Here is a 12,422-nt window from a genome sequence, read left to right on the forward strand (position 1 = left end):
GGCGGGCGGCGCGGAGCGAGGCCGGGGCCGGGCCGTCTCTCTGGCTCCCTCTAGGCCGGCGCCGGCGCTATTTAAACCGCGGCCATCCCCAGGCGGCCACGCCACATGGGCTGACAGCTTGGCTGCGCCGCCCAGGCCAATGAGCGTCGGGGCTGCGCCCCGGGACCCGGCGCGCCGCCGCCGTGGGGTGATGCCCGTGCGCGCCGCCGAACAGGCCCGCGCGGGGACGCGCCCGAGGGGGGAGGGGACGCGGGCGGCGCGCGGGCATCCCCCGCCCCCGACTTCCGTTCCCCGCCCCCGTCCGGGTCCGCCGGCCACGTGTGCGCCGCGCGGGCGGCGGCACGGGGCGTGCTTGGGTCACTCCGGGGGCCGCACCGGGGGAAGGGGGGCGGGCGGTGGGCGCGGCCCCCACCTCGCGGGCGGGCGCGCGGGGTCCACGCATTCGCGGCCGCCCGCTCCACGCAGCCGTCGCTGCCCGCGCGGACACGGGGCGTGGCTCCCGCGGCGGGGGCCAATCGGGCGCCGGGGGCGTTCGCGCCGGCCCAATGGCGGCGCGCGGGTGGGCGTTGCTAGGCGATAGGGTGATGGGCCGCGGCGCGAGCGCGGTCGTTGACCCCGGAGGGCACCCCGCGCGGGGTTACTGCCGGTCACCGGTCCTCCGGGCCCGGCCGCGCGGGGTCCCTGTGGACGCCCACCGCCCCTAGGCCCCTCCTTGGCAGCCGCCTCGGGGCAGGGACGGGGGCGGGCCGGACGGGGGCACCCCCAGGGCCCAGCGGGGTCTGCCCGGACACCCACCGGGCGGGATTTGGACAAAAGAGCCGCTGCCCCGGCAGAGGCAGAACCCGCAGGTTCACCTGCGCGGGCGGAGGCTCTGCCCGGCCCCACGGGCGCTCCTGTGGTTTCCCCACGGGGGTGGCTCGGAGGGGTCCAGCCCTCGCCCGCACCGCGAGACACCACCTGAGGCCACAGGCATCCGACTGGCGCCCTGCTCTGGGGGCTCCGGGCGGTGCTCGGCTGCGCAGGGGCCTGGGGCCTCCCTGTCCGGCACCCCCTTGCCTCTGTCCTCCCTTTCGGGGTGCAGGCCTGCGGGTTGTCGTGGCCGGGCCACACGGGAGGCAGCAGGTGGTCAGCTGCAGCCCTGCACAAGGCCACTGGCCCCTCCTGCAGCCGGTCGCAGGTCCACACAGCGGGAGGAAGGGTCGGGAAGGACAGGGAAGACAGGGTCCGGTCTGACACCTGAACTGCGTCCTCATTTCAGGGGCTTTTCTCTGTCCTCAGACCTCAGGGTCAGGCCACGCGGTCAGCCTAAGGACAAAGCTTTCCAGGCATCCGGCACTGGACTGGCCAGGAGCACCTGGACCGTGCTGTGCAAACGCCCCTCCCAGTGCCTTGGACATCCCAGACCCATCTCGCACAGCGCGCTGGTCAGTGGTCAGCGGGGCTGTGCCCAGGCTATGGGAGCTCCTGATCTCACCATGGGCCAGCCAGAAAGGAGGCCCCGGGGCCTGCGCCACGGAGGGCTGAGGGCTTGCCCACCTGCTCTCAGCTTCTACAGAAGGTGACAGGCAACTCTGCTCACTTTCAGCTAAAGGAAGTCACAGAGCCATGCCTCGTTTCCAGGGGGGCACCCCCATTCCCATTTGTGTGTTTACCTGAGCAGATGAAGAAAGCCAACCATAACGCACAGGCCAGCAAGAGCAATCTGCACCCCTGCCTCCTGGGCCGTGTCAGAGACTGCCAGCGGCCACCAATGCTGTGCCAGCTCTCCTGCCCGCACACCTGAGAGCCAGGAAGGCAGATCTCACTGTCGTATTTTACTCGGGGACAAACTGAAGCTGCAAGTGTGTGTGATTCTCCGAGGTCGCACAGCAGGTTAGGGCCGGGAGCAGCCCTCCCCCCACGGTCCTCCCAGAGAAGCTGTCTGCCTGGTTCGGAAAGGAAAAGGCTGCCCGAGGGCACAGCAAGGCCCAGGCCACTCTGCCCCTGCCCTCTGCTGCAGGCAGGGCATGACCAGGTGTGGGCACCAGCAGGGCAAAAGCAGAGGCTCTGGAGGAATGTGGGTGGGACATGGGCCCCCAAGACACCCCGTGCGGTGGTGACCATCATGTCAACTGCAGAGGGCATCGGTGCCAGTGTGGAAAACACAAGACCAGCCTCATGACGTGCTTTTTGATCGGGGGTGTGGTGTGTTCTTTTGGTACTTGGAGTGACTGCGGCACAGGCGTCGGCTCAGGTTTCTCATCCTTGTAGGTGCTGGCCCTGGGTACCCATGTGTCAGGGGCATTTCACCCTTGTCCTCCGTGGCGGATAGACATGGATGGCACTGCCGGGACCTGCTGTTCTGGGTCGGCCCCCACCCTGCCAGCACCGACACGAGCAGCCCAACACACTTGAGGCACAGGGGCTCACCTGGCTGTCGGCCCACCTGGGCCAGGCTCACGCGGAGCCGAGGTTCTCGTTCCCGGGAAGACCCCTCACATGGCGCTCTTGAGAAAAGTCTGCTTTGCAGGTGGGCATTCTGCCCTCCACCCCTACCCTCTGCCTGGCTCCAGGGAAGGCTGCACCGTCCAGGACACCGCCAGCGTGCAGGTGTCTGTGGGTGGTGACGCAGGCAGGCCGGGCTCTGGCACCAGCACTTGATACTGCGTTTCCCAAGCAGGACAGGTAAACACCAGCCAAGCAGATGTGTGAGGGGACACCTGGGTTTTAATGTGCTCTGCGGTGGGTCCGTGGGTGCCGCACACTCCCCCGACACCTGGTAAACCGCGGGCCCTGTGCTCCCCTGGGGAGGCTGCAGGTCAGTCCTTCATGTTGTAGTTACGGATCTTGGGGGGCCGCCGGCCACCTCTAGCCTTTTCAGGATGACACTTGGAGGTTCTGGTGGGTTCGGCCTTTGACTGGGCTGACACCTTCATCCCTTGGATCGCAAAGCCCGCCTGCGACACATTGCGGCTCCTGACAGCCTCCTGGAGACGGGGGGCCGCTGGTGGCGCTGGGAGCCCTGCCAGGGAAGAGAAACAAGACAAAGGGCAGTCAGGCCTGCAGGACAGAGAGCGGCCGCGCAGCTCACCCTGGTTCTGCTTATGGAGGCCTGGGCTGTGCCTCGGGGTCCTGGCCTGGGGCGCAGGCACAGGAGGTCTGGGTGCATGCTGGGCAGGGCCTGGGCCTACATGGACAGCAGGCCCTGAGAACCTGACCATTTCATGACGGGTCCCACGGGGGCCCAGGGGCATGGGGTCTGGGGTTAATGCTTGACTTTCGGCCCCACCTCTGTCAATTCAGGGCGTCCCCACCCTCTGAGACCCTTGCCCTGCACACTGCTGCCCGATGGGCACGGCTGGCAGGGGCCTGTGGAGAAGCTGCACTCACTGGGCTCCTCTGACCCCCCAGCAGGCAACACCCGTGGGCCGGCTGGGCACAGGCCAAGGACCGGGGAATGTGCCACACGCCTGGGCCAAGGCGCCAGGGCAGCCCTCCTGCAGCGGTGGCCTTGAACATCTTTGCACAGGGGCAGTGTTGCGAGCTTTTTCATCCTGCCAGCTCTTCTTTAGTTTCTAAGTTTTTTGAATTAAGAATATACTTATTTTGGGCCGGGCGCGGTGGCTCATGCCTGTAATCCTAGCACTCTGGGAGGCCGAGGCAGGCGGATTGTTTGAGCTCAGGAGTTCGAAATCAGCCTGAGCAAGAGTGAGACCCCACCTCTACTAAAAATAGAAAGAAATTAATCGGACTACTAAAAATATATAGAAAAAATTAGCCGGGCATGGTGGCGCATGCCTGTAGTCCCAGCTACTCGGGAGGCTGAGGCAGAAGGATTGCTTGAGCCCAGGAGTGTGAGGTTGCTGTGAGCTAGGCTGACACCACAGCCCTCATTCTAGCCCGGGCAAAAGAGTGAGACTGTCTCAAAAAAAAAAAGAATGTATTTATTTTGGAAAACAACAATAAAACATCATTAAAATCCACGGTTGAGATGTGAGCTCAGAACCGCCTCTCCCTGGAGGCTGGGGGCTCCTGACCCTGGTGTGTCTGTGGGGGCCTGACCCCCACTGCCAGCTCAGAGGGACCCCTCACACTGGGAGGCACACCTGGGGGTGACATGCATACTGTGTGCCCAGCGTCCACTGAGCCGCCACCCCATGATTGGTGTGACAGCTAGAGTCTGGCCTGATGGGGCTGGTATGGGGTCTGTGCTTTGGGGACATGCGTGGTGACATACTGCTTCTCCGGGTCGTGGTCGTGGGTCCTCCTTCCCTTCTTGGGCTTATCCTGACACCCGGAACCAGCAGCCTCATGGGATTACACCCTCTGGCCCCCTACTGGGGTCCTGGGGGCCCTGGACACCCCCTCAGCTCTCCCAGCCCCAGAGGAATTCCTCCTCTTCCTGCAAAGACTCCCCACCCCTCTCTTTCAACAGACCCCTCCACCCTCAGGTCCCACCCTGCCCTGAGCTCTGTTCCCTGGGTTTCCTTCTGGATGGCGCAGCCCACGTGGAAGGCAGGGGTGTCCCATGGAAGGGGCTTCAGGCTGGACACCAGGGTCCTCTCTGACCAGGTCCTGGGATCACCACTGTAAGCCTGGGGGAATCTCCTCAAACTCAGGGGCCTTGGCTGTCCCTCCCTAGGACACAAGGGATCTGGGGACTTAACCTGAATTGAGAAATTGCTGGGGGCGTCTTTGCAGAAAGTGAGGTTTAGGGAAGAGGGCAGTGCAGACCTCAAGACCCTCTGCTTGGGGGTCCGGAGGAGCTGGTGCTGAGGGCGAGAGACCCCGTGCTGCTTGGGGAGGACCCTCTGCTGCCCACCTGGGAGAGGCAGGGTCTCTGCAAGGGGGGACAGCCAGGGAGGTGGCACGCTGGGTGCAACCGGTCACCGGTCCTGCTGGACACCGGGCAGGGTGGCCCCCGACCCACACCAGGAACTGGGTCAGAGGGCACCTGACAGTCCCCTGGGCAGGGAGCACAGGCTCACATCCCTCCCCAGAGCGAACCCCCTGCCTGGCTCGGGGCAGGCTCCTGAGCTGGTCTGGCTGCCCAGGGACAGAAACCTGCTTTGTGGTCTCAGGTTCCTGCCCGTTCTCCCCCTGCAGTGCCCTCCCCGCGGACAGTGCGGGAATTGGCCGTGCTCCTGGCTCTCCGGGCATGAGGGCGGGATGTGTCGAGCCCATCTGCCCTGGAGTGACTCTCTGTGACCCTGGATTCGTCTGCTGCCTGATGCTAATCTGCAGTCAGCCCAGCAACTGGTTTGTGGAACACTCCTGGTCCCTGCCGCTCTGCCCGCCCTCTCGCCTGACCTGTTCTGCAGAGCCTGGCCTGCGACCTCTCTCTCTGCACCGGCTCCGATCAGGCCTCTGGGAAATTATGTGGACACACCACTTGTCGAGCACAGCTCAAGGGCCGTGCCTCCGGGCCCTGCACACACCTGCCTCCTGCCCACTGCTTGGTTTGCTCTGGCCCAGCACACGGCTTCTGGAAAGTTCCCGAAATGTCTAAGGCCTTATAGCTATTAACCAAGGCCTGGAGCCTGCCAGGCCAGCCCCGGCTTAACCCTGCAGGGGTCTGATGTGTGCTGAGGGCAGGATCAGCTGGGCTGGCTGGTGGCCGCTGCGTGAGACTGCAGTGAGACAGGCCTGTCTCCTGGGACGGCACAGTCCTTTGACCTAGAAGAACCGTGGTGGAGGCGTGGCCCTGCCTCCCGTCTCATCCTCGGGTGGGGCGGGGCGTCTAGGGCTCCTGGGCCACATTCAGGCCTCGCTGGGGGCTCCTCCTGCACCTGCGCTCAGGCTGCCTAGCCGCTGAGGGCCTTGACAAGGGCGGACGGTGCCCTGCCAGGGCTCTCTAGAGCCTGCCCTTGAAGGCAGCTCAGGACGTGGGTCTAATTTGTGGCCCTGGGCACAGGGGACAGAGGCCTGTGTAGCTCACCGTGGCCTCTGCCCTCCTCCACGCCGACAGTCTGGGTTCTGCGGAGACCTGTCCTGCTCCCACAGGACCTCACCCGAGCCCAACACCTCCCCAACGCAGCCAACTCCACTCCCAGGTCTCCTGGGAACACGGCTTCCCACTGTGTAGTCAGGACAGACCTGAGCCCTCAGCTCGGCCCCAGCGTGGGTGTGGGTGGCCAGCAAGGCCTTGCTCCCCCGGCCCTGGGCTCAGAGCTCCTTCCCAGGACCCCCGTGCCGTGGTGTTCGTGTGCAGTGCCCTGGCATGAGCCCCCCAGCTCCTGCAGCAGCCTCCCCTGCGGACACCTCTTCCTAAGGGAGCCCAGCTCGTGCAGTGCAGCACACAGGGCTGCCACCCACCCGAGCTGTAGCCCCACGGGACAGCAGGGAGCTCGGAGGGCACCTGCCCAGCAAGGGCTCCAGTGGAGGGAGGCCTGGGTGGCCCCAACTGCCTTCCACGGGGGGCCGCTCTGGCCAGCAGGGCGCTGGGCCTGCCCCCCAGCTGCAGGAGGGCTCCTCCCTGAGCCTGGGCCACACACTCCTGCCCTTGGTGCGGGGCTCTGGGCCGCCCTGCCTGCGCTGACTGCGCAGGTGGGGGCAGTGGGAAGCCCCCGGTCCTTCAGGGCTCTGCGCACTCCACTCGTGGAGCGGGAGAAGGTGGGACCTGGGCGTCAGTGCACCGGCATCGCTGCCCAGCCACCAACCTGTGACCGCTCCTCCCTCATGCCATTTTGGCAGGGGGCCCCCTCCCTGGTTCTGAGCCCACTCAGGTGGTGCTGGTGCCCATCCTGGCCCTTGAGGGGGGCCACCTGGCAGTGGGGTGCAGGCTGGGGTCCCAAGGAAGGGAATTTAGGGGACGTGCTTTGTGGGCACAAGGCCTCAAGGAGAGTGGGTTCTGCCCCGATGAGAGAAGATAAGCACGCAGGCCTATACTGGGTTACATGGGACCCAGAGACCCCCAGGAGAAGAAGTGAGGGCTGAAGCCAGCACGGGTGGGCTGTAGGCCGGTGGGTGCAGGGGAGGCGATGAGGTGGGAGGAGGCCCTGAGGCCCTAGAAGGGAAGCGGGTGCAGAAGCCAGGGCGGGGTGTGGGGTGGCGGCCACCCACGTGGACGTGGTCATAGCCTGACACCCCCCACACCCCCTCAGGCCAGAGCCCCTCGACTAGTGCCCAGGGGCCACATTCAGGCAGCACATGGCCTCCGCAGGCACCATCTGGGGACAGCAGAAAAGGGCCTGACAAGGGATGCAGGGGATTCTAGATAAAATTCACAAAAGAAGAACTTTCACAAATGGCCTCGCAGGCTCGCCAGGGCAGCTCACAGCACCAGGCAGATACCCCCAAGCATCTCGGGGCCACGCACCAGCAAGCCTGCGCTGGCCAGGGGCTGTCAAGGCCACAGCTACGTCCCCTGGGCAGCAGTACCGCCTGCCACTCGCCGAGGCCACGACCTGCACACCAGGCTGCCCTCTGCTCGTCTTGGCTGGGCATGAGGCAATGCTCTCTCCTGGGAGAGCTGCCACCAGCCACGCTCAGGAGGATGCCCGTCCGCTCAGGGCGCCATGGGCCGCGCGCTGGGCCAAAGTCCTCTCCCCTGGAAACCAGGGCCCTGAAATCGCGCTCTGGACGTCTGCCCAATGACCCTTTGGACTCCATGGGCCGTTTCGCTTCCCCTGGAAAGAGAGGCAGAGCAGCAACATGCCCGCGGCACATGCAGGCGAGGTGCGCACGGCAGCGCGGGCCTGAGTCGGCGGCCAGGCTCGCTGCCAGCCCTGGGTGGCTGAGGTCTGCTCGGGGAGCGATGTGGAGGGATGTGGCCGGGGTGAGGGCAGAAGAGGCCCGCGGGCAGATGGGTGGCCATAGCAGAGACAGACCAGTGCTTGCCTGGCCTGGCCTGGAGCCACAGGGATGGCTGGAGGGAGTTGGTTTGGGGGTTCTGTCATGGTGGGTTGGGGCCCCTGGCCCATGCTGGTGGGGATGGACACAGCTCTGCAGCAGCCACACCGCCCATCCCACAGGGGCTTGGAGAAGACCCTGCATCAGTGCCCGGACTGAGAGTCAGGGCAGGCATCCGTCAGAGACCGGCTCCACCAGAAGGGCTGGTGGCCGGCTCTCTGCCCCCAGCTGCCCTTGGCTCCCACTGTGCACCCAGCTGCTCTAGGACAGACGCTCCTGGAACAGGCTCCTCCACGGAAGGGGGTTGGCTCCAGGGTCCGCAGTCACGGCAGGGATGTGGCAGCTTCTGGATGCCTCGGCACCTCCCTCTGCACACGTCTCATGGATAGAAGTTCACGCTGGAAGATGCGTTCGTGCCCCTGGAGGAGGCCTGGTCTCTATCTCCTGCCCTGCCATCCCACCTGCCCGTGGCTTCTGTCCCCACGGTGTCCGAGCAGCCAGCCATCTCCACGGTCTGAGTCAGAGGAGAGGTCTGGGTGCTCGTGGCAGGTGAGAGTCTGTGACTGGAGCACCAAGCGTATGCGGCAAAGAGAAGCAGCCTGTGGCCATGCCTGGGCGTGAGCAGCCGCTGGGCCAGGCGTCACGGGGGCTTCTGGGAGAACGTGTGACCTAAGCCCCCACCCTGTGAACTCAGGCCCTTCTCGGGAGTGCTGGGCTATTCATGCTCATTGAAAGGCCTCTGGTCCCCAGCAAGAAGGCTCAGCCCTGGGTACAGGCTGGACACGAAACCTGCACTTCACGTCAGCGTCTACTGAGAGCCTGAAAGGATGGCGTGAATTTCAGGCTAGTATCTCTCGTGTATAGCATCAGACTGTCACTGGCTAAACTGCAAGAGTCACGAAAGTGATGGTGCCAAATGTGTGCACGGCAGAATTTCCAGTCCACAAGTCCCCTTCCTCTTCCCTTCCCAAGTCTCAAAACCAACCCCCGAGTCTCGCCTGCAGCATCGGACGTGCCGGGCAACGACTGTGAGTGCGGCGTTCAGACCAACCAGACCAAGTAGCGCGGCAGTGTGATGGGCCCGGCGACAACTTCCTAATTCTATGACCAAAAGAGTAAAGCGTTTCCAGGGCGGTCCCAGCGAGGAGGACAGCTGCCTGGTCCACGGGGCGAGGGCACCCGGGCGAGGCTGGCACTGGTGTGAAATTCGTGTGCGCTTACGTTAGACACTCGAGCAAGGTGCCAAGGAAGGATGAGGCGAAACTCGCACAAACTCTTCTGCATCTTCACACGGAACTGTGTTGCGCAGAAGCCCCGACACGTCCAGGCACGAGTGTTCCTGAGGCTCTGGCCCATGTAAGGACCACGCTGGACACACCTGGAGGAGCTGCTCGAGCAGGGAGGGAGGCCAGAAGCGGCTGCAGGAGCGGGGGAACGAGGGACTGGGAACCACAGGCCCACGCGGCCCAAACAGGGAGTTCTGGGCTCTGCCAGGGGAGGGGCAGGTGGCAGGGACGTGCGTGGTGATGAGTTGGGAAATCATCCCGGGACAGGACGAGAGTGTGTCACTTACAAAACAGCAGCAGAAAACATGATTTTTCTGGTGAAAAACAAGAATGTAGAAAAATGAAACAGAAACGATAAATAATATGAGAGAATTAAGTTCTAATAGGTAAGAATTTAGTGGATGAGTTAAACTGACTAACGAAATAAAAAAATTCCTTGGATTGGATTTAAAAAAGTCAAGATTCAACAAGATGTTGTATGAAAGACCCATTTAAAACAAAAAGACAGAACAAGTAAAAATATAAAGTAGAATTAGGCAGAAAGTGACATAAGAGGCAAAGAACTCTATTTTTAAAGGCACAACCTCAAAACATGCCAAGTAACAGCTGACGGAGCTGCAGGAAGAACAGACAACTCAACAGCACTAGGTGAAGATCTTAACTAACCCTGGTTGACCAAAAACCAACCCGCCCCCCATGCAGAGGTGGCAGAGACTTAGCAGGACCAGTCAGCTGGAGCTACCGCACACGCAGGGCTAAGCTGGCAGGCAGACGGCGCGCTTCCTCTGCAGCCAACACGGACCATACGCAGAGCCGCTCACGGCAGACCACAGAGCATGTGTTCGTTCCAAACACAATGCAGCAGAATTAGAAACCAACATCGAAAGCCCCTAAGTCCCCTCTGCTTCAAAACTGCATAATGTATTACCAAATAATCAATCCTTGGTTATAAAGGAAATCATAAAATGAATTAAACCGTTAGAACTGAATTCTTAAATTTCAGATGTATAGGATCCAGCTGAAACACAGCTTTCCGTACACGCTTATCAGGAAACATTGACAGTTAAGAAAGTTCCGCTGTGCTGAGTCTCCAACGTGGTAAGTCGGGAAGAAAGCTGCAGAACAGACTCAAGGAAACAAGAAAGAAGAAAACCCTAAAGTGAAAGGCACATTTCAGTGAAATAGAAACGTCAAGAAAACACAGCACCGAACATCAACAGATCCCAAACTGCTGTCTGAAGAAACTGATGAAGATTAACCTTTGTGAAGAGAGCGGGTGAGCACAGCAGGGACGGCGCTGGCCAGCACACGGCCGGCTGTCTCAGTGCGGGGAGCACATCTGATAAGGCAGCACCGGCCCGACGAAAACAGGGGCTTAGTCAGGGGCACAAGGGAATTTCTTAACTAGATAAAGGTTAAGAAAAGGCAAACAGTAGGATGAATGTTATGAAGGCCTGTTCACTAGTAAATTAAATGTGATTAGTAATTCGTAAATTAAAACTAGTAAATCAGATGAAATGGAAAATTCCAAAATAAAAAAAAAAGCATTTGAATTACCCAGTAACTATTAAGGAAATTGAAACGGTAGCCAGACACTTCCCTTCCCAAAAGACCCCTGCATGGTCAATCCCCATCTATTCAAATTATTCAGAAAAGCAGGAAGAGTGAAAGCTTCCCGGTCCATTTTATGAAGTAATCTTGATTCTCAGAGCCAGATAAGAACAACACGAGAAAATGATGGGCCTATTTAACTCATAAATACGGCTCTAAAATCTCTATAAAACATTAGCAAAAAAGTACTACAAATGCTTAACAAGTATACTGATCAAGTAAAGTATATTTCAATAATGCAAGGCTGGTCCAACATCAGAAAATCTGTCACCATTGTTCACTCCATAAATAAAAGAAAAAATCATATCTCAATGCAGAAAAAACATCTGAGAAGGTTTAACATCAAACTGTGATGAAAACTCAAGGGGAGGCCGGGCGAGGTGGCTCACGCCTGTAATCCTAGCTCTCTGGGAGGCCGAGGCGGGCGGATCGTTTGAGCTCAGGAGCTCCAAACCAGCCTGAGCAAGAGCGAGACCCCGTCTCTACTAAAATTAGAAAGAAATTAATCGGACAACTAAAAATATATATATAGAAAAAATTAGCCAGGCATGGTGGCGCATGCCTGTAGTCCCAGCTACCGGGAGGCTGAGGCAGTAGGATCGCTTGAGCCCAGGAGTGTGAGGTTGCTGTGAGCTAGGCTGACGCCACGGCACTCACTCTAGCCTGGGCAAAAGAGTGAGACTCTGCCTCAAAAAAAAAAAAAAAAAAAATCAAGGGGAATTTCTTAACTTGGGGACGCCGTGTGGAAAAGGCCCCCGGCAATCACCACTCACGGCGGAAACACTCGAGCCTTGTCCCCTCATGACAGGGAGCCCGCTGTCCTGCTCCTGCCCACACGGTTCTAGGGTCCCCCCAGCGCTGCACCGAGAGAAGAAGAGAAGAAGGAGCAGAGGGGCTGGGAGGGAAGAAGCGGACGGAAGACAATACAATCATCATCGCCTCAGTACAAAGAAAGAATCAAAGACAAACTGTTAGTGTTAATACGGGAGCTCGGCAAGGGGAACGGATCGGTCTACAAATGCCAGAGCGCTTCTCTGCAGCAGCTGGACCACCTAGTAAACATCATAAAAATATTGGAAATAGCAAGAAAACTCTAAACCAGCCTGCTGCCTGTTTTGTAAATAAAGTTTTATTGAAACAAAGCCACATCCGTGATATCTACGGCTGGCGCTTCCGCCACCAGTTTGCGGCGCTGTAGAGGAATACCTGACATGATTTACGGGGGAAAGAGTTCTATTTGGCTCGCGGTCTGCAGGCTGTGCAGGACGCACGGCCCCAGCCGGGCGGAGGGCTGCTGTGTGCGGGGTGGCCAGGCCCTGCCCAGCCACCAGCTCTCCTGGCAGGAAGTGGCAGAGCCCCCAAGGGAGGGCATGAATCTACTCATGAGGGGTCCGCCCACGACCCAAATACCTCCCACCAGGCCCCACCTCCAACAGCGGGATCGAATTTCCCCAAAGGCGGGATTTGGGGGACGAATCCACAGGATAGTGCCTTCCCTTAGGGAAGGGGGATTGAGCCCACTGTTTCCTCACACAGTGAGTGGGAGGTTTGCAGCGATTCTCCAGAGACCAAGCAACTCCTTATGACCAAGACGATGAAGTGGCTGTTCTATACGCTAGCTTTTAAAGTTGAGGTACTATCAATATCTTTTCAAACAAAATCTTGTGGGCACAGGCCTGAAAAGGATGGTGGCTT

The 12,422-nt window shown here is 60.3% G+C and overlaps 1 protein-coding gene across 1 annotated transcript in view; it reads right to left on the minus strand.

Annotated features, from left to right (window-relative positions):
• Nucleotides 1-2,798: 2,798 nt before the first annotated feature.
• Nucleotides 2,799-12,422, minus strand: part of CCDC57 (coiled-coil domain containing 57) — a 120,364-nt gene continuing 110,740 nt past the window's right edge. The window contains exon 21 of the mRNA XM_012656358.1: nucleotides 2,799-3,001. Coding sequence (XP_012511812.1) covers nucleotides 2,799-3,001 — 203 coding nt within the window. The remainder of the gene's footprint in view (nucleotides 3,002-12,422) is intronic.

This window comes from Propithecus coquereli, unplaced genomic scaffold, assembly GCF_000956105.1.
Source record: "Propithecus coquereli isolate 6110/MARCELLA unplaced genomic scaffold, Pcoq_1.0 Scaffold501, whole genome shotgun sequence".
Classification (NCBI taxonomy): domain Eukaryota; kingdom Metazoa; phylum Chordata; class Mammalia; order Primates; family Indriidae; genus Propithecus; species Propithecus coquereli.